The sequence below is a fragment of the Ostrea edulis genome, chromosome 5 (assembly GCF_947568905.1).
Source record: "Ostrea edulis chromosome 5, xbOstEdul1.1, whole genome shotgun sequence".
Lineage (NCBI taxonomy): Eukaryota > Metazoa > Mollusca > Bivalvia > Ostreida > Ostreidae > Ostrea > Ostrea edulis.
This window is the reverse complement of record NC_079168.1, coordinates 14,985,286-15,008,999: the sequence shown is the minus strand read 5'-3', so window position 1 is coordinate 15,008,999 and position 23,714 is coordinate 14,985,286. Positions and strand designations below refer to the sequence as shown.

At 36.0% G+C, this 23,714-nt stretch overlaps 1 protein-coding gene across 3 annotated transcripts in view; it reads left to right on the top strand.

Annotated features, from left to right (window-relative positions):
* Positions 1-13,451, top strand: part of LOC125649681 (calmodulin-like) — a 33,475-nt gene extending 20,024 nt beyond the window's left edge. For all 3 annotated transcript variants that reach the window (XM_056166781.1, XM_048877388.2, XM_048877389.2), the window contains exons 3-6: positions 3,628-3,658; positions 4,272-4,421; positions 12,838-13,080; positions 13,166-13,451. In XM_056166781.1, the coding sequence (XP_056022756.1) occupies positions 3,628-3,658; positions 4,272-4,421; positions 12,838-13,080; positions 13,166-13,194 (453 nt within the window). In that variant the 3' untranslated portion in view covers positions 13,195-13,451. The remainder of the gene's footprint in view (positions 1-3,627; positions 3,659-4,271; positions 4,422-12,837; positions 13,081-13,165) is intronic.
* Positions 13,452-23,714: the final 10,263 nt, after the last annotated feature.

The window sequence follows — 23,714 nt, the reverse complement described above, 5'->3', positions numbered from 1 at the left end:
CAGTCAACCAACCAACCTGACTGTTTAATCGAGTGTTAACTTTTAGTGATCCCTGACTGCTTTTAAAAGCGAGTGCTGAGTTATAATATAATGGTTGACTTCTTTTTTACAGGCCAAGCAAGAGCGTAGTCTGTTTTGATATGGGTTTTCAAACTGAATGAATGCTTTCATTTCAGCGAGATTAATGTAAAATGTATTTCTAAAAGAAATATTTCCCAAATTAATGTAATACGTATTCGGTTTGTATATCTCTAGAAATAGATCAAGCGTATTCACATTAAAGATGTAATTATGCCTCCCTTCTTCCAGGGGGGAGACATTGTTTCTGTCTGTCCGTCTGTCTGTCACAAAATTTCGTGAACGCCTCTCCTATAAAAGTCTGTAGATTGCTTCATTGCCATTTGTAGATGTACACATTGTCGAGACAGGAGGATCCAATCATTTTTCTAATAGCTTGTGAACACTTCTCCTATATGGGTTTTTTCCTGATAGCCTTGACATTGTGTACAATACTTTATTATCATTTACATGTAATGATGTTCAAATTGTTCTAACCCAGGGATCTAATATTTTCCTACAATTTACAGTGGATCAAAGAGGAGTGTTTTATAGCTTTTTTCAGGTACAATTGTATGTTCACTTTCCTACTGTTACTTCAGCATAACAGTCAGTATTTTTGTATCATTTACAACAATAACATTGGCCATATCGATGTTGAATGTTTTCTCTCTTTTTCAACGGGCACTCGACGTTTCAAATATCTATAATTTAAAAACATTCTTCCTATAAACAAACTATACACAAAGTATATCACGCCGTCATCTTCATTTTCATCCACTGCATCGCTTGCAATTTTCTGCAAAAAGTTCGATATAATAATTATGATAATTAAACTCCTAACGTTTAGAATTAACTCTGTCCAGGTCTTGTCTATCGCATCGTCATGGTGAACCATTTATCAGCTATAATCAACCGTCAAACATCGTCTACTGTATCTCAAATGCGAAAACTCAGTTCATGTAAAAGGGGCGGAAATTGACATAATCACACATATGAGAATGTACCCTCTGACGCTTATGCGGCGAAAAAGGAGGTGACACTGAATGCAGAGTAGTGTGCAGTCCTGCAAACAATAAAATGCGGGCACAATTGTGTGGTTTTGGGACATGCTGGCACGGGAAGTTTAGTAAATATATCGCAATGCCAAAACAACATTGGAAATGCTCATGACACCCCTCCCCTCACCTTCTTCGATCCTAACCCACTAAGTTTTTTCACCCATTGTGACAACATTGCAAATTTACGGATAAGCAAGACAGGACATTTGGATGTATAAATGTCTCAGTGAATGTTTGAGCCCACGTGGGTGTTAACTTTTCTTATTATGTAGGACATTTAGTTTCAACTAATTTTAATACAACAAATGCATGAATAAGTGAAGTAATCATGTTTAACGTTGTAAAAATATATATATATATAGAATAGTGTTCAAAATACATTACCTCACCAATGGAAGAAAAGGGGTTGCTTAATTCTAAACGGGAGGGGTCGTATTATCATATGATATCGAACTTTTCGCCGAAAATAGCAAGCGATGCAGCTGGTAAAAAAGAAAACCAAGATGGCGGCGTGATATACATTTACCTTGTGAATGGTTTGCTTATAGGAAGACACTTTTTTATTAGCTCACCTGAGCTGAAAGCTCAAGTGACCTTTCTAATCACCCGTTGTCCGTCGTCCGTCTGTCTGTAAACTTTCACATTTTCGACTTCTTCAGAACCACTGGGCCAATTTCAACCACACTTGGCACACATCATCCTTGGGACAAGTGGATTCACGTTTGAAGGGAATTTCAACCAAATTTAGCACAAAGCATTCTTGGGTGAAGGGGATTCACATTTTCTCAGATGAAGGGCCATGCCCCCTACAAAGGGAAGATAATCACCAAAATAGAGTTGGGTCATTTAAAATCTTCTTCTTAAGAGCCACTGGGCCAGAAGAGCTGGAATTTACATGAAAGCTTCCCGACATAGTGCAGATTCAAGTTTGGTAAAACCATGACCCCTGGGGGTAGGATGGGGCCACAATAGGGGATCAAAGTTTTACATGCGAATATACATGTATATGTAAAATCTTTAAAAATCTTCTCAAGAACCACTGGACCAGGAAAGAACGTATTTACATGAAAGCATCCTGGCATAGTGTAGATTCAAGTTTGTTAAAATTATGGCCCCCGGAAGTAGGCTGGGACCACAATAGGGATCAAAGTTTTACATGTGAATATATAAGGAAAATCTTGAAGTATGGGCCAAGGTAACTCAGGTGAGCGATGTGGTCCTAAGGCCTCTTGTTATAGATATTTAAAACATCGAGTGCTTGTGTCTTTTCCCTCAATGCACAAAGGGCAGTTCATAATGTCTATGTTTCGCTCATTCTTAATTTCTCCTCCATGTAGTACATTGAGGGAAGGGGTGTGTAAATTAGAGCACTTTCAATTTAGGAAGCTGGGGAGACATTTGTTTTTATCAAAAAGAATTGATATTTAACATTAGCAGTGGCGGATTTAAAGAGGGGCGCGCAGTCCCCCCCCCCCCCTAAATTTTCAAATTTAAAGTTAATCGTGGTCTCTTGAAACGATCAAAGAAGCAATAATTTCTTCCACTCTCAGAGAAATAAATGACAAAATGGTTTGATTTATTGAATTACTTTTATTGGGAGAACTTACTTTTTTTTTTTTTTTAACCCTTACGATTTGCGTCATTTTATTAATTTCACCTTATTGAAATGACAGAAAATAGTAAAAATTACTACATATGAGACATGTAAAATCCAGGAGTTGCTGGGGGTTCGCCCCCTGGGCCTCCACCAGGGCTTCGCCCTCAACCCACTAGGGGTCTCAAGGCGGCCCCAGACCCCCTGCCTCTTAAAATGTTGCGCCCCCTAACCACAATTCCTGGATCCGCCCCTGATTAGAGTTGTCAGTTTGTACTGTGTTGTTTTGGGTTTAATTTATTTCCTTGATCATAAAATACAAAATATGGGTGTGCAGTGTTTTGTGTATTCAAGACTATTTTGCAGATTCGCAGCTAGTAATTAATGTATTCAAGTGGTCTTGAGGTGATAAGGGGAGTTGAGTCCAGACAAGTGAAATCTTGAAACATACATAATACGTATATGTAAAATATCCTTCTGCATAGAATTATTTCTACTATCTAAAGCTTACTATATCAATTAGGATAGAAATTGAATTAAAGTATAACTTCACAATTAAATCTTCGTCCTGAAGGGATGTACAAAGCGGCCTGGTCTAAGAAAATAAACTAAATATAGAATGATTTCTTTCATCTTATGCGTCGTGATATCTATAATGCTTATGCGTCGTGATATCTATAATGCTTGCGTCAAGTTGTTTTCTTGTTGACTTCCTCTGAACGTTCATACAAAATGAATCACTAAATATGTAGTAAGAGGCCAACAGCGTCCAATGTTAAAAATGAAATTTTTCAAGACCGTGAAGCCATTAAAGTTCTGTAGTGTCAGGCGGTACCTTGATTACGAGTAGGTACCTTGTTTATGTGGAGTTTAATAAATAAATCACATCTTAATTTCGTAATTCTTTTTTAACAGGCATCAACAAGCAACTCGGCGCAATTATCAGGTATGTATATAAGTATGAACATTGTAAGACATGGTCATAAAACAAACCATACACCATAAGGTAGTATTGAAAAACAAAGGACTAAATCTGATTACAATCTTTCTTGGCCCCAGTGAAACCCAAAATTTCGAAGCTATAAATCTTATTTCCTTTCATGAGAAAAACTCGTATCCAACACAGTAATACATTTGCCTCTAATATTACAATTATTTGGAGTACAACATTACATTAAATGTGATGCACTTTCTCAACTTAACACAAATTAAGCTGAAATGATAAGTTTTTTTCTTTAAAAACCTTTAACACTTTAGTTTAGATTATTACTTGAAAATACTGGAAAGAAGTTACAAACTTCAGTATGCCCTAGCCTAAACTTCATGTTTTCAGCATTCCCATATATATGATATTGAAAATATGGGGAAAACGTCATTTTATAACGTCACAATTTCGAAGCTATATTATTTTAAAATTCAAAATGTGAATGAAAATAAGGGATCCTTGCATAAAATTTAATTTTAATACAAAAGCATGACAATCAATCTCGGGGTACAAATTTACCAAATATAGTTCTATAGATATCTAAGTAATAAATGTAGCTACTTTTAAATTCCAGAAATACGAACTTTATTCACTGCATATGATAAGAACAAAGATGGCTTCCTCACTTCAAAAGAAGTTGCAGCACTGCTGCAGTCCGGAAAACTCAGTGCCAATGTACCCTATAATGCCATGCAAAAAATAGTCCGAGAGGTGGAAAAAAGGGGTAAGCTCTACTGAATTAACGAGTTTTCCTTCCAGGGGTCTCTTAAAAGCACCGACAGCGTCGCATTCCTTTACGAAACAACTTCCGTCTAATGGTTAAAGATAGTCCTCACTCTTCACTTTTTTATCAGCTCTCTCTCTCTCTCTCTCTCTCTCTCTCTCTCTCTGGTACCAGAGAGCTATATAGCTATATTTTCATGTTGATATCTTACGCTGAGAGAGAGAGAGAGAAAGATCTGAGTCTTTAATCAGACCTCTGCAGTAAAAATTGAGATTCATCGCTGAACTAAACTGTCCGCCAACGTTGCCGTGGTCTGAGTCTGAGACCTTTGAAGTCGGTTCCGGCGAATGTTGAGGAGTCTGAACAATGCCACCATCAGGTTCTATCGAACAGTCAGATAGTTCTGAATGATGACAGATGCTGTAGATGACGATGTTGTGAATCGTTGGCGAAGGTGAAGCAATCGGATAAAGAGATCTTATGCTGCTGACGTCACGCGTGGTCTACCTGCTCTATGACGATCATTTGTTGAACCATGCTTTGTGCAACATTGATATCTCCTGCTACTGCAAATTGTGACATACCTGCTTCCAGTCATCCAATCGCGTCGAGCATCATTCAGACGCAGCATTTCTCAAAAAGCGGTATGCAATCAAATATTAAGAACCTGAATCACGTGTGTTGGAGACTTACAATAAGTAAAGGATATAAGCCTCAAACTGTCCATTCTGTGAGAGAAAGAACTGATCGAGGCCCGTAGGGCAGTTTGAGGCTTATATCCTACTTAAAACATGACATCTTTTGTTCTAAGAATGGACAGTCTCAGGTAAACCCATTCACAATGATAATTATGAATAACGTTATTTTGAATAGTCTGACAATATAACCAGTCTTGTGTAGAATTTTGTTTCTTTTTTTCACTTATTGAACAGTGTCAGGTGAGTTGTCTTCTACTGCAGGTTTTATATTCACTCTTTCTTTGGTACTAAGCCATATCAACATGTCTTCCTCTGATGGGGAGAGCATTTTCATTGCACAGTCAAAATTTAAGGATTTTAGTGAAAATATTGCAAATATTCTGGATATGGAGAGTGAGAAAGTTTGATCTGAAAAGCATTGTGTTTTCGAATATTTGGATGAGGAAATAACTAACGCCAACCAAAAGAACCCAATACACCTATCTCGTGAAATGAAAGCATTCATGAAAGCGAAAATAATAATTCAGAATTAGGATATGCTAATAAAGAAAACATAAAAAAGCATTGTGAAGAAATTTCGGAATGTGCCTCTGAATCCAGCGAAATTCAAATACAGTATGGAAACCATGTCTTTCAAATTTAAGATTTGATGCGATATAGTAATGACCAATGGAATTAAAAAATTGTGAATCTTTCGGGTTGAAGCAGAGAATTCTACTAAAGGAAAATATCGTTTTTAACTGTTTCAGTGATTTTTCAGATATCTGTGTTGATTCTTACTTGTAGGGAACTTAAAATTAAATTTGTATCTCTTTGACAAATGTATTGTCTTTCTCTTATTTTCAGCCTACCTGTAGATGTCTAATAAGTTATTGGGTTTACCTAACACCGTCGGTTAATAAGTTGACAATTACTGTCCATTATGTAAGGGTTAATGTACGAGTATCGCTCCATTCCTTAAAAACGTAAGACATGATTAAAATGCACAAAGTTTGGTTGTAGCAAGGGGCCCAGTATCGTCGGTTACCCACGGGTGCTTCTATTCGATTCCCTCCATCATCATATGAGGGAGCGTGAGTGGACTCAAAACCGTGGAGTGATACGAGTACATTGACCCACTTAAAATCCACCTTAATAAAAACTAAACTTTGTGCATTTTAATCATGCCTTACGTTTTTCATTCTTTTGTTGCATGCATTTATATCTACTTGTATAAAGGTTGACCTACTTTCCGAACACTCCATTCCTGAAAAATAATGGAGTGTTCGAACAAAAGAATGACGTCATATGTGGATTTTAATTTTAAGAACGGACAGTATCTGCCCGTTCTTAAAAATAATGGACAGCAATTGTCAACTTATTGGACACCTACAGGTAACCTTTTCACTACAAGTGGACTTTCTTCTATGTAAAAGCCTAAAAAGACAAAGGATTGCATAACAAAAATGTTTTAATCGAAAGTTACGGAGACCGATTTTAGGATTTTTAAAAATTAAAACACGTTTAATTGTCCTCAAATTCTATAGAATATCTATCCAGTAAACAATTGTGTTCGATGTAACAATTAGTAATCAAGCGATTCATTCTAGACCCCCAAAAAGTGTGTGAAAAAAGTATTTGAAAAGATTCAGCGTAAGATTAGTGCTATGCGTTTATTTATTTCAAATTGATAGCATATATTTCTACTCTAGCTAATGCGTTCATTCTAAATGTGTCTTGATGTAGTTTGCAGATCTTATTCAGATTATGCAGTGAAAGGCAGTTGACCAGTGGTTCCATGTATCAAGCTTGTTTATTGGTTGTGACATTGTGACAAAGATGTGACTATCAAGGTATATAAATAGCAAGCAATATTTCTCAATAAAGATTATCTAAGGGAAAAGTTCATGCTTTTGAAATTCTCAAATTCACTGAAAGTGTAGCGTGCAGTGCACATATTTGGATATATAAAGAGAAGTATTTCCTTTTTACCTTTAAGGAGCTAAAGTAAAGCTATTATTCATATCTACAACTATTTGAAAAACTCGAGGTATCTGACTTTGACGCAGCTTGTTTTTGCATTTTCCTATGAGATGAAATTCTATACAAACTGACTTTTACACAGCTTATTTTGCATTCTTCTATCAATTAAACGTATAGATAACATGAAATTTGGAGTGAGGTTTGGTCATTTATTCTTGAAACAAAGTAAAGGCTGGGATAAAATTATGCAAATACATATGATACAGTATCATAAAATTTGCGTTACATAATTGCAAAATAGAGACGACTAGAAATGAAGTCTTATCCCAGCCAATGACACAATTATTGTAGATTTATCTCACAATATTTATATGAATATGGAAAAGTTGGTGCTGTTTCACTTATATACAATTACATGTGTAAATACATTCAACATTTCCAGTAGACACCGTTTTGTGGGGTTGTTTTTTTTGGGGGGGGGGGGGGGGGTTACTTGATAATTTTGCTGTTGAGTAAAATTGTGCAAATGCCTGCTTGCTATATACACTTCATAGTCAATGTTTAAGGTAGTACTTTACATCGTCATAATGGCTGACTTCCTTTAGAAAAATGGATGAAAAAAATCGCTATCAGCAATATTTGACTTTTCCTTTTCTATTTAAAATACCTAGCCGAGTAGCTCAGTAGGTTAGAATACCGATTGCTGAACTGTATGTCACAGGTTCGAGTCCAGCAGGGGTTTTAAATCTTTTTCAGATTACCTTCTACTAAAACTGTATTTTTGACAAAATGAAGTAAATTTGAAAATTTTCAACTTCAAAATATTGTTGTACATATCCTCCACTTTTCATCTACATCAAATTTCTCTGGTGTAGCATACCTCCTTAACATGTTTACAAGTAGAAAACTCAATTTTCATTGCAAGATTTTAATGTACAATGAAAAGGTTTAATAAAAAACAGAAATGTGCGGTTAGAAGAGGAGGTCATATAAATTAAACACTGATTGTTCTTAGGGTATATAGCTAAAGGATTTCTTTTCAGAATCAAGTTCTCTCAATAGAAAAGATAATTTCATTATCCTGTATAATTCAGGTTATAGCCAATGAGAGCTGAAACTATGGAATCCTGGAAGACGCCTTTCCTGCACTTAAAGTATCTTTTGTGAGTTTTTTTATTGTCAAATTTGCGAAGGTAAGTCCATTCTAATGTCTAAAACTGCCCAAATTGTCCCCAATTTTAGCCCTAAATTATCTTATTTTATTCCTAAAATTAGCCCCCCCCCACCCATTTTTTTTTTCGTCGAACAATCCTGGACAGTCTGAAACAAATATAATTTGGCATGAATTCTTAACAGCTAATACGATATTGTCTCTCATATCGTAGGTTGATCACGTAACAGGGGCGAATCCAAGAACTCTTTGAAAGCGGAAGAGGGGGTCCTACCATTAATTTTGGTTTTCAAAGGAGGTTCCACCACCAAAATGTGTTATTTTTGCCCTTTTAGCAAACTTTGCTGACGAAAAGGTGGGTCCAACCCCCCGGAACCCCTTCTCTGGATTCGCCACTTTATTCTTTATGATTACATCTCTGTAACCCATACATGTATGTATGGCAAGCCCTTTTACTATCTATTCATAAAATAAGATATCTCTTTAAATAAGAGAGATATCTTTATTGGTTAAAGAGATATATCTGTAAGTTAGAGAGATATCTCTTTACGCTTGGGAGATATCTCTTTCTCTTAGAGAGATATCTCTCAAAGCTAGAGAGATATCTCTCAAAGCTAGAGAGATATCTCTCAAAGCTAGAGAGATATCTCTCAGAGAGAAAGAGATATCTCTCTAGCGTAAAGAGATATCTCTCTATCGATGTAAAAAGAGATATCTCTTTAAGTTAGAGAGATATCTCTTTAAATTTTCAAAAAGAGATATTTCTTTAATATAAAGAGATATCTCTTTAGATCCCGTCCCCCCCCCCCCCCCCCCCCCCCCCCCGCCCCCGGTGATTATAATGACTTATCCCTGTTGCATTGTCAGTGAAATGATGTAACCCTATTTTTTAACCAAGCAAAGTACTTCTAGTGTACAAATGGCGGGAAAGGTTGAAGAGGTGGTTGGGGTAACATTGTCAAGTTGCCGAGAGGCGACATCTAGTCTAGCTCGCATATTTCATCAATTTATTGTCTTTGTTTTTTGCTACCTGTACATGTATACATTTCACATGCGGTAAAAAGCAAAATCTTCCCACGGGATTGCAGCCATCAAGGTGTTGCTAATACGCGGAACGGAAAACGAAACAGAACAGAATTTAAGAATTAGAATGATTAATGTAGATAAGATAACGGTAAAAATCAGGGGGGGGGGGGGGGGTCCATTTTGATTAAAATCGACAATTTGGGAATTGTTTACAAGCGATAAAACAACTTTATCTTTAAATTTTGCATTATAAATTGATTAATCGAATTTAGTTAAACGTTAGTATAAGAATTTACAAGGCATTTTACAAGAATTTCGAAATTTTGGCAATGACAGGGGTGTTAGCGAGCAGTGACACCTAACCTATGGGTAGAGAATGAAAAAAACACACGTGGTTTATCCCCCCCCCCCCCCGGTGGCAAAACGTCATTAACGCACATGTACACGTATTTACACATAATACCGTGTATGTGTGTACTAACAACAAGGAGTGTGATATGTATAAAACAATAATAATTCATGATCTTATTTAGTCAACAAGTTAAACATCTTTTGTCTGATTTATCATTTTTTAACTAACAGGAGACTTAGTAACCGCAACACTCCAATCCTAAATAGTGAGGACTTCTGGCAGTTAATTTTTAAACTAAATACTTGTATAGCTTAACATTTGGATTAATAAAGAGATATCTCTTTAAAATAAGAGATATCTCTTTAATTCAAAGAGATATCTTATTTTTCGAATAAATAGTAAAAGGGCTTGCCATACATATGGGACAATATAACGTCTTGTGAAAGCTCATTTTAGTCTCATCTGCAGGAGTGCACATTTTTAAGAATCATGGGAATTTATGGCTTAGCTGCAGCCTAGTGATTGATTGATTGTATACTGTTAAACGTCCCTCTTGGGAATATTTCAACCATATGGGGGCATCACCGTTGCCGGTGAAGGGCTGCAAGATTTAGACCTATGCTCGGCGCTTATGGCCTTTGAGCAGGGAGGGATCTTTATCGTGCCACACCTGCTGTGACACGGGACCTCGAGTTTTGCGGTCTCATCCGAAGGACCGCCCCATTTAGTCGCATTTTACGACAAGTAAGGGGTACTAAGGACCTATTCTAACCCGGACACCCTCGGGATCTTGAGGATATGAACTGCTGGCATGCTTTAAAAAGCGCATTGACTTTCATTTATGTTGGATTTCACAATCGTTAAATAGACATTCTATATTTACCAAGGTCCGTACGAGCATTGTTCATAATGCAAATGCAAATGTGTCACATACATGAAGAAATTGCTTTCATTACAATCGGTAAGGATATCAAAGTAATAGACATTGGGAATGTGAATATTTTCTCATAACCAAAGCGATACGGTGCTCATTTTTCATGAGAAGAAGAAATACCTGATCAAATACTTGATGGCTGATATTATATTATACTATGCCTTCTAAATACACCCCCAATCTGACTAAAGTACAGGCCTATATTATATATATATATATATAGAGAGAGAGAGAGAGAGAGAGAGAGAGAGAGAGAGAGAGAGATCTGTACTTTAGTCAGATTGATACACCCCGGTATCGGGATATATATGTGTATAGTAGATGAGATCGTGAATAGATTGGGCCCTGCCATTACGGACGGGGAGACTTCCCGTGGAACCAATAAATGTAAATATCAATATGCATATTCAGATCTAAGTGTTGTTTACAAAGGATCAAGTGATACGCGGAAATTATGGATTAAACTTTGTTCGCCAGATTCTTCTAAAATACGACTCCCTCGTGGATGACTTCGGGAATGGTAGCTTTTAATTACCAACCTCAACTCCGTTTGCTAGACTTTTGTTAGTCGTATACATAATTATAATGAAATTCAGATATTCCACTGCAAAATTAAACTCTACTGCACACAATTCCATCAGAGACAATTTTTTGTCAGCCGCTGTAAAAAAAAAAAAAATTAAATAGTAAACCGTTTACTATATTCAACTTACATAAATCTACAATTCATGTATATGATGACTGCGTGATTTATATATTGTATCTATTCTTGTGTGCATTCTTTAGTACTCAATCTTTGAAAATTACTCTGCACTACTGGTCAACTGGGCTCGACTGTTTATTGAGTCACGTGGGAAATTTCTTCATGAATAATCAATAACGTCTTAGATATAGACTTACCGATATACACGTACAATGTCTTTACTGGTACAGCTGTACTGCTAAATAGTGTTACGTCAGCAACAAACCTTTCAATTGTTACAGTTACTTAATATAATTTAATCAATATTTATACAATAAATTGATGGCATTGGGCAGCAGGCTTAGTCTATATGAGCCATCATTCCAATATACGTACAAGTGTATAAGATATGTAATTAATGTGGAGTATGTACATGTATAAAACAATTAATAACTGTATAACATTTGCCCACAGTACGATCACCCACAGTTCTTGATGAAAACACTGCAAAAGTATTGTAATACGGTGCAAGTGGGTTAATCAATTTGACACATGTTTGGGAAAACATTGTCTATAAAAGAATAGAATATGAAAATAAGAAATAAATGTCTAATATTGGAATGAAACGGAAGCGTAGGGTAGTTATAGATCGATGTCTCATAACTAACTAGACATTTACTTCATCGAGTTTTAAACAAAGTATTCCCTTATGAGCACTGTAAGAAATTATGTCACTACTGAAGGAGCAGTTGATTAGATAGTGTTAAATTAATGTTTCTTCTTTTTCGAGAAAATAAAAATTCTCTGTTTCGTTTCTCTGTAACTTGTCAATTCCGTCACTGACTAACACGTGATGTCGTGAGAAGTAACTGATTACCTAATGGCTGCACGGCATTTATCTCTTGTGTGGTTGCCTAGCTTAATCGTCATTTACATAACATAATTCTATATAGTTAGTCTTGTGTTCTTGCCGGTAGTCAGAATTTAGTCTATAGTCTGCCATGCCCTACAAATCAACTTTTCTGTACGTTCAACGCGATAAAAGTCAGAGTGGATCCGTATCTCGAAATTCCCGTATTATCTAATCAACAACAAGGTGTTCCGATATCAGTTCCCAATAACATGGCAGTTAATTTGAATAGAGTAAACTGATAGTTCAAATTAAAGTGTTCAGTTTACAATATTTTACAGTGTTAAGGAATTTAACTTACGAACTGTCAATGAGGTTAGATGTATTCAAATTTAACTTTAAAATTTACGTGTTTTAATATTTGATGATTTTAAAATCGTTTCGGAGCGATTCTTCAATTTTCTGCTACGTTACGGGTATATGGTTGGCATTCTATCAATGGTGAGGGCCTGTCCCAAGACACAGATTATTCTATCTAATGTGGTTATACCGATATTCGTTATTACATTACCAATGTATTTTCTCCAAATAAGATTTATATAAGGCAGGACAATAAAAGTCATGCAATGGATAGTGTGTCACAACTCGTAAAAAAGGCTATGTAGTTTTGTAGTCTTGTTCACAACATAGCTACACAATACATGTCAACTGAAATTTACATCTTAGAGGTATGTTTTACAGATAAAAAGATGGTGAGTATGACACAATTTACTGAACTTCTTGGGAAGCATTGCTCCGAGTACAACCCGATGGCGGACATGTTAGAAGCTTTTAAAGTTTTTGACAAGAATGGCGACGGTGTGATCAGCGTGTCTGAGCTCCGCCAGGTGATGAGCAATCTAGGACAGAGTCTGACAGACAGAGAACTTCAGAAAATGTTCCAGAACGCCGATCAGGATGGCGACGGCGAAATTAATTTCAATGGTAATAATGACAGTATTTATTTATTTTGGTTTACCATAATGTTAATTCAACATGAAAGTAATGACATCCTTTCTTTTTGTTTTAGAATTCTTACAGATGATGGCAAACAGCTGAAGAAAAATGTTGGGCGTGATTATCGAAATATTCCACACGTGCTCTAAAAAACGAGACAATAAGAGACACGCACTACTTGGCAGTACTTGCGTTCAAATTATACACTACATCTACTTGTGTTTTTCATATGTTTAACACTTTTACAGTAAATATTGAAATTCTCCAGTTTAGATGATTTTAATGCGCATATTATACAATAGATCATGAAGTTACTTAACATAATAAAAGCCTTAACATAATAAAATACGCTATATATAGCATATATGTCAATAATTCGCGCGTTTAGTTAAGTGTTGGTAATTATTTCCGTACCCGCAACGTATAATACTTGATGTAATATACATGTACACTCTGTACTGAACACGATACATGCAAATATTCCTTTGTTAAACACCACTCTGAATCTATGCACAGGTACCATATTAACAGGAGGCCTATGTTCCCACTATCGCGATTCGCGGCACGATCAAAATCGTGATCTTAATCGTGGTGATTGTATCAAATCTTACCTAATGTTGGCATCAGTCGTGACAATCGTGTTGATCGTAGAAAAAATTTGACTGTCAAGAATTTTTCTACGATTAACACGATTAATTTTCATTCGTTATAATGGCATCAGATCGTAACAAAGCTCAACATAGCGCATCTAATCGTGTTCCCAAATCGTGATGACACCAGTCAATCTTTTGCAAGGTAAACACCACGCTTTGTTCCGATGTCCCACGATCTGTCTCGATGGTTATGATATAAGCAAACAGTAATACTGCAAATGCCACGTTGTCATCAACTTCAACTTCCGCCAAGTTTTATAGTGGTTGTGGGTTGTGTTGTTCACTTTCTAATGAAGTCAATGGCCAATCAGGCTGTATATATACCCGTCGGAATCCAATCGTAACTCAAAAAGTGATCATCTTCGATTCTGATCATGAAAGACATCGCGATCACAATCGTATCCTATCACAACATAGCGCATCGGTTCGTGATCAGCGTATCGTAACGTATACGAACGTATCTGCACGTACATGATCGTCCAAAATCGGGAATTCGGATCGTGATGATCGTATAAGATCGAGGTCCAATTGTGAACTCGATGAGGACAATCTCATCAGATCGTATCTGAACGTGTGTTCAGATCGTGACACATCGTGACAACAGAACTGTATCTATCGTGACCTAATGGGATCAAAGCACAACAATTCGTATAAGAACGGATTAACTCGCATCATCTCGTATCAAAACCTGAAATTCCAGAAAACTTCCGCAATCAGCTACGAATGGTCAGTCGTGGCGTTCGTTATCGGTCACCTGAGTATTAGATAAAGGTATCCCCCAAAGACTTCGACATTTATGATGATTTTCCTGTTCTACGTTCTAATATTTAGTAGCAGTATAAGACAAGATGCGTTCTTAAAACACAAATTCCCCCGAAAATGTCCATATTGATGAAAGACTATACATGATATAATACACATGATCGTTATATTGATACTATATGACTACTTTGGAACTGCTCGAGTCAGAACCCTTACTTCCAGGGTCCTGAAATTTACAATTTTGGCGGAGGACTTTTACTTCTATCTAGTGTCAATAAACTTATTGCAGAAATTTATCAAATGTAATAGAAATTAACAGTACATTGTATATGGCCATATTGGCCCAGCCCTTGACGCGGAACCTCTACCCCTGGGGTTGCAAAATTCACAACTTTGGTACATCCCTTTCTACTTTTCCTAAATATGCATTTAGTATCAGCAAATTTAAAGAAGAAATCTTTCAAATGATAAAGACAATTCATTTAATCACTGTAACCATTTTGTCCCCACCCTGGTACCAAAACCTGTACCCCTGGGGTCATATGAAATTTACAATTTTGGTAAAGGACTACCTGCTCATTTTATACATCCATTTTAGATTCAATATAATATCAATAGCATTATTCATCTAAATGTTTTACACATAAACACTATATGCCAAGTTGTCCCCACCCTGGAGTTCGAACCTCTACCCTGGGGATCATGAAATTTACAATTTTGGTAAACACCGTCCTGCTCTACATAATTATGCATTTAGTTTTTCTGCCATGTGTGGTTGTAGAGAAAATGTTTGAAAATCAACCAAATTTTGGTAGTGTTTGCCTCACCCTTAGCGGGGCCCTGGGGGTGCAGGAGTCATAAAATTTACAATTTATACCCCTTCTTCCACAGATACCTCATACCATTTGAAAAGTATTGGAAGGACAGTTTACAAGAAGTAAAAAATGTTCAATTGTTAACGCACGACGGACAATGAACGACGCAATGACGACGGACGCAGACCAATACCAATACTAGGTAACCGTTACTGAGTAGCTCGGGTGACCTGAAAATGCTTGAGATTCTCACTGATGCATCATAGTATATTCGTAATCTTTGGTGATCAGATCTGCTAACAGTCTGATGGAATTTGAATGGGCAGCCCGGCACGGATTGTGCTCTTTTATTAGCTGACCTGGGTTTATGTAATTGTTTTTCCATGGGGAAGAATGTACTAGTATTCTATATGAGAAAAAATATCTTGCTATGGTTTTCAACTTGACATTTAGATACATCGAAAACGTTTTATCTATTAACAACTTACTTAAAAGCATGTGTCGATTCCAAATATTTGGATATTTTACTGAACATAGACGTTACGGCAAACTAACAACTCAACTTTAAGGCAGTTGGGATGACTTCAGCTTCTCCATTGTAAACTTCGCCAGAGGAAACCCCCGTGTCCGAATGGGTGATCACATTATCCTCTTACATACAACCACTGTTGATTCCGAGGATTGAACTTGGGTCGCAGCGGTGAGTGGGTGCATTAACCAGTACGCCACCCGGATATTATATATGATAACGGTCTGGTCCTGGATGAGTGGTTGGTAGGTACTAGGTAGTAACCTATGGATCCAAATTCAGATGTAAGACCTGATTCATACGACAAATACCGCTGCATTTCTCAAAACCATATCAAAATTCCTACCGGGAGGAAACTTGAATATCAAATGGCGAATCAAGCTATTATCGATGTTGTTTGTAAGAGAAAAGCACACAATAAGCTGAAATTAAACTTTACATATAGCATTAAAGATTAAACTTTATCATCTGAAAACAACAAAACAATGAGAGGAGAAATGAAAAATAAAATAGATATTGCATGGTGTAAAGGGGTGGGGTGGGGTGTAATACATATTTTAGAGTTGTGTGCAAATCTACTCCAGAGCTAGTGTCAACGATGGAAATGAAAAGGATAATGTAAATCTAAACATAGATTGTAAGAAGACACGACTGAGAAAAGCGGACACAGAACAGACAGCATTTAAGGAAATGATGAAGAATAATGGGGTGGGGGGGGGGGGGGCATGTATGGCGTGTAAAACGTTGCAATATTGTACAAATCTTGATTTATGTTCGATAATCTTGTTATTTATCCTCGATAAATCTTGATTTATATTCGATAGTATTGTTATTTATCTTCGATAAATCTTGATTCATATTCAATAATCTTGTTATTTATATGCGATAAATTGAACAAGATTATCGAATGTAAATCACAATTTATCGAATATAAATAACAATACTATCGAATATAAATCACTATCATCCCATATGAATAAAAATTTTCGCATATAAATATCAAGATTATCGATTATACGTCAAACTTTTCACATATTTAAATATCAAGATTATCGAATATACATCAAGATTTGCAAATATAAATCAAGATTTTCTCAAATAGATGTCAAAATTATCGAATATAAATCAAAAATTTCGCATATGAATAACATGATTATTGAATACAAATCAAGATTTTCGCATATAAATCAAGATTTGTACATATATTGCAACGTTTTACACGCCATAGTCATGTCGAGTAAAACATTATATGATATCGACCCTTGTGCATCATACCACTACAAGTTTTGGCTTGACACTTAATATGCATAACAAACAAAAATTGTTTGCTGCATATACGAATGAATACAACGTAGACTGAAAAACTAAAAAGCAAATTACAAATAATTACCGAACTCGGAGGCTTGATCAACTTCTGTACAGGTCTGCCTGAAAACATACTTGGAGTTACTGCAAATGGTAACTGTTTTATTGCAAATTAAGTGTAAAAGAAGAGAAAGGTTTGGCTAAATTAAGAGGAAGATCCAGCCTGTCTATTGCATAATGTACTCATGACACGAGTGTTGCTGAACATCTTAGCTTTAACCATTGGCTAATGTTAAGCTTGGTCAAAATGATGCAATAACATGTAAATTCAGCATACAGTAGAACCAGTTACATAAAGGTCTCACAGGTTGAGGGAACATCAGGGCAAGGTAGGCAGAGTTCCTTCCGCTTTGTCTTCAAAGCTTACAACTACAGGGGCAGTCATTCCACCATTTATGACCTAAGAGATACGGAAAATGTCAAAAGTTCAGACAGGCAACACAACACATCTGAGTATTGCAGACATCTGATCCAATCAATGGACACTTGAGAGAGTGGAAATAGGGACTCGAAAACTGTCCCCAACCTCCTGTAGCCACTATGTAGCATCCCTACAGCGCCCAACTGAAAGCAGGAAATGAAAGACCTAGTGCCCCCCCCCCCCCCCCCCCCCTGACATTCGTTCTGCCCTGTCTTCAAACATTAGCGCTGAAGAGGCTGTTATGAAACCCCTGTATCGAGTATGTGATGTAGAATGTCAAAGTTCATGTGAGCTATACCACAGTCTTTAGTGACACTGGCTTACCTTCTTAGCAGAATGCAGGTATTGTTCCCCATATATTACATAGGGAGTGTTTATTTTATTATTTAATCTTTTTCCTTAATTACAGTCCTTTCTCAAAAGAATTTTTTTGTTAATTTCTTTTGGTAGAGGGCAAAACTAATCACTCTTCAGGTGTGCTAATTTAATAGATTTTTGTTAATGAAATATGATTTCAAATGAATTGGCACTTGATATGATCAATCTTGAGATCATAAAACTCCCTACATCATGCAGTTTTCCTTATTGTATAAATATACTAGTATTCATTGGTGCTTATATATGTAATGACTGAGGTCATGATATTCTTGTGAGCCAAATTATCAACGTGCATTTATTTTCATGTAAGTTGTATTTTGTCGTGTGAATCAGGACTTGTACCTGAAATCGGACCTGTAGGGTAATGCCTAACAACCACAAATCCAGGACCAGACCGTTAGCAAATTTAATGTTTGGGGTATCCGAGTAGCGTAGTGATTAACGCACTCAATTCAATTCTTTATTGTCCTTGAGTTATACAACTCATCGGAATACATCTAGTACATGTACATTTGTATACACAATATATCAAATTGTATAAGATAAACAACAGGTGAGTGGACAGGAGAAGATAGGAGGAGAAGAAATTACAAATAAAAATAATATAAATGTAATCGCATTATGAGATGCACATGTTATTAGAAAAATAGTATAACTATATTATTGATTTACAATGCTACAATTTCGTATTTTCACAGCTTGAACTAAGAATTTTCCCAAGTTATTGAGTTCTCTGGTATTGTCTACACTAAGGAGCTTAACTAATTTAAAGACACTTGGTTTTGTGTAATAAAAACTCTTAATATATTTCTTTCTCAAATCTTTGTAAAATGGACATTTCAGGATAAAATGAAACTCATCTTCTATATCATTATAATCACATAATTTACAAAGCCTCGCAGTCCTTAAAACATTATTGTGCCTGCCTTTTTCAATATTCAAAGAATGTGAAGACGTTCTGAATTTAATGATAATTTTTTTCCCTTTTAAGTTGATTGGTCTTTTGAGATATGATTGTAAACAAAAGTTATCTATTAAATGTTGATAAAGAACACTTTTTGGTGAACTTGAAAGAGACGACATTAGGTTTTGTTTGTAATTATCCAATATTCTGAATTCTATTATTTTATAATCTTTAAGCTGATTCACACACGACTTTTCAAACAAATATTCTAAACCAATGCTTGACAGATCATGTTTCACATTAACAATCCAGCTGTCATTGTTTGCAATCATATTTTCATAACAATCTTTCAAAATACAGTTATTCGTGGTTTTAATTTTTAACCAGAATTTAAAAATTCTAAATTTTCTTCTAATGTAAAGTGGAAATCTGCCAAGTTCACAATATACCATACTATTGTTGGTTCTTTTGTTTACTCCTAACACTTTTTTACAAAAAGAAAGATGCACCTTTTCAATGTCCGGTGCTTTATGAAAACCCCAAATTTCACATGCATATGAAAGAATACTGTGTACATAAGTATCAAAAATTGAACATTGCGTATCAACATTAAAATAATACTCGGTCACCGCTGCGACCCGAGTTCGATTCTCGGGATCAACAGTGGTTGAATGTGAGAGGGTAACGTGATCGCCCATTCGGATACGTGGATTTCCTTCGGGTAAGTTGACAATGGCAAAAACAATACTATGTTTTTTTTTAAATCAATTTCATAATAAATGCTCCTCAAAATCATTCACATGAATGTAGTTCTATAGGGAGAACAAAAAGAGAGACAATCAATCTCCTTGCATTAACCCATTTGTCCATAAGTTCGATAATTCGGATTGAAATCTTGCACAAGAAATTTAAGTTACTATATAATAATGATTTCACAATTGTGGGTAGTGTACCTGTGATGCCACAACGATATAATTTAAAGATTAAAAGTATAAGAGGAAAATCAAAATCCCGCATTAGACACATCAAAACAAAAGTACGTACCATCTATACTTCTGCGTTTAGTAAACCAGAAGTGATAAAAGAATTAGATAGGTTACATGAGGAATATGTTTTGGTTCCAGCTGACAAAGCTTGTATCATTATTGTCTTTGTTTGTAAGGCTCATTATTACAACTGCATTTTAAACAAACTTGGCATTAATTCCACTTTTGGTAATCGTACTTATACTCCAACTGCCCTTTCAAAAGATGAAATTCTTCAAAACCATGCTTCAGTTTTAGACTCATTTAATATCCTAGTCTATGGGTCGGATTGATATGAGTTATCGTGCCTATACTGGATTCCTAAACTTTATAAAAACCCTTACAAAGATACATTGCTGGATCCAGTAAATGTCCTTCCAAGCCCTACATCTTTGTTCCTCAGAAAACATTAACAGCTGTGAACGAGAAACTTCAAACGTACTGTGCCACTACATATACCAGTTCTAAATGGTGTAAATCAAATGTGGATTTAAAAAAAATTCTAAAGAACTTTTAGTAAATTCGAAATCGCAAAAACTTTTCTCAAATCAACAATATCAAAACGTATGACTTTTCAACACTTTACACGACCATTCCTCACGATAGATTAAAGACATCATTTTTGACATCATAGACAGTTGCTTCTTCAACAAGAATGGAAAACGGAAATATTCATTCATCCAAAAAGTTACTTTGTTAAACACAACTCTGATTCCACGCACAAGTACTCTGAAGTTGAAATAAAAAATATGCTGGAGTTCCTCATTGAAAATATCTTCCTAGTCTTTGGTGATCAGGTCTTCCAATAGTCTGTTGGAATTCCCATGGGGATGAATTGTGCTCCTTTGTTATCTGACCTGTTTTTATATTCTTATGAAGCAGAATTTATTCAAAAGCTTCTACGTGAGATTTGATTTGACATTGAGAATGTTTCGCTCATATGAAGACGTCATCACTGCAGGTGAAGGGCTGTAAAATTTAGGCCTATGTTTTGAGCAGGAAAGGATCTTTATCGTGCCACAGAATCGTCCAGTTCTGTTTCATACTTAGATATCTTATTGAAAATAGATATTAAAGGCAATTTTACAACTCAATTTTATGACAAACGGGATGATTTCAGCTTCTCCATCGTCAACTTCCCATATTTATGTAGCAATATTCCATTATCACCTGCATATGGTGTTTATATCTCTCAACTGATTCGATACACAAGAGCTTGTTCTGCGTATGATCAGTTTTTAAATCAAGGCAGGCTACTGACAAACAAGTTGATGGTGCAGGGGTTTCAACAGTCTAGTTTAAAGTCAGCATTTCGCAAATTCTATTTTCATTATAACGATCTACTTTGCCAATATAACCTATCTCGAGGTCAAATGTTGTCTGACGTGTTTCATACCGATTGTTACGCCGTTCTTGGCACACTGATTTTGACTACGAATAACTCCGTTTACCTGACCAAGATATAGGGCTCACGGCGGATGTGATCGGTCGACAGGGGATGTTAACTCCTCCTAGGCACCTGACCCCACCTCTGGTATATCCAGGGATCTGTGTTTGCTCAACTTTCTATTTTGTATTACTTATAGGAGTTATGAAATTGATCACTGTTCGTTATCTTCACCTTTCATTAACATTATCGAAAGCCATTTGATTATCAAGAAAACTACAATATAACTTATTTTTACATGATAACGGTTTACTAATGACACTTTGCAACGCAAATATGGCATCTGTACATGTGCCAAAACCTAGTTTCAAACCAAATTGAGCATCTGACACAACATTATTCTCGTCAGACCATTTTAAGAATCTATTATTTAAAACAGAGGTAAATATGTTTGCATAACAACTCACTAGATTTATGCCTCTAGAGTTATCAGTGTCGTAAGCATGTCCTTTCTTAAATGATGGGGAAATAATTTCCTCAGACCAACATGTTGTAAATGTGCCTTGATCAAAGATGATAATAAATAGACGTGACAACAATGGAGTAAAATATCCCGTTTATTAGTTATCAATACCTTTACCAGCTTTCGCTTCCTTTGATACTGTAGTATCTGGGGATTATTCTGGGGAGTCTTCCCCAGTACGACATGTTTATTCCCCGAATTGCAGAGGAGCGACTTCCGGCAGCACGAGGAGATTTCCCGCGGTTATGATATATGAGCCGGTCCATATCGGTAGTACATTGTTATCTACATCATTATTTTCAAAAAATATTTAAAGATATGATGATACATGCTGTCCGACAAATATTGTCATCGGCGACGATATGTACATGTGTACACTTTATGCTATTAGATCTTTTCCATTTATATTGTATAATTTTTTATTTGTATATTTTCCATTTGTATTGTATAATTTGTCATTTGCATTGTGTTTTAGGGATGTGGTTTATCTGGGTTTGTTACAAAGGATTTCATTGGTTTAAACCATGGTTCGATTATCTTTTTCATAACTAATGTTTACTGATAATACTATATATAGATTCTATTGAACTTTACATGTACCTCGTGTTTATTTGTTTATTTGTTGAGCATCCGGAACGTCTAGCTTATTTTCAACACGATACCGGGTAAAACTTGACCAATGGAATCTTTCATAACAAATCAAAATAAATTTTGACATGTATATTTAATAAATGTGTCGGTACATATTGTCATCGTGTACATATTGTCTCCGACAACAATACGTACAGTGTTAAATTGACGGTAGGAGGTGGTAACGACACATATTGTGAATGGCTTCGGTGACAATATGTCCTAACGAACGATAGTATGTACCATGATTGAGAGGTCCCGTGAGGATCCGGGTTAGAATAGGTCCTCAGTACCCCTTGCTTATCGTACGAGGCGACTAAATGGGGCGGTTCTTCGGATGAGGCCGCTAAAACCGAGGCCCCGTGTCACAGCAGGTGTGAAACGATAAAGATCCCTCCCTGCTCAAAGGCTGTAAGCGCCGAGCATAGGTCTAAATTTTGCAGCCCTTCACCGGCAGTGGTGACATCTCCATATGAGTGAAAGATTCTCGAGAGGAACATTAAACAACATTTAATCAATCAATCAATGATTGAGGGTATGTACTACATGAACCTGACGACAGCATGTACCGTCACATAGGGCCATGATAAGGGCTTGAAGTTTGAATGCATCTGAATACACGTTGACAATTTTCTCAAGAAAGTTACAGTTTTTAAAATTATGATACCAGCACCCTCACGTAGAAAAGATTCATGGTTGTTCACGCCGTGACCCCTGAACTTAAGGTCGGCCTAAGAGAAGATAACTTGTTTTACATGGAAAGCAGTGACGGATTTTTCGCCGCAAATTTACAAGACATTACTGTCAGATGAAAACTCTCGATTTGGCACCCAAAATGGCTGAATATTTTGGCTAATACTAGACTTTCACATGTGTCCCCGACCTTTCGGAATTTATGTATCCGCAACTGGAAAGATTAAAGTAGTTGAGGTGAATGGCTCCTCCCATGGGCTTCATTTTTAATAAACTATATAATTAAAAAAAAAACCAACTATTTCATTGGCACAGACCTATTAACAAAATTGAACCCATGCAATAATGTTTTCGGAAAATGCAAGATACAATTAATTTAAAACTTCTGCAATTATTTCAAAAACATTAGTTTTTCAATATTAAGTTGTGTGTAAATGGTTCTTTTAAATCTTTTTAAAATAACCTATATTACGTAACAGTGCCTTTAAACATGTTCATGGGCGTTCTGAAATCTGATAGGTTAAATAAAAATCATGC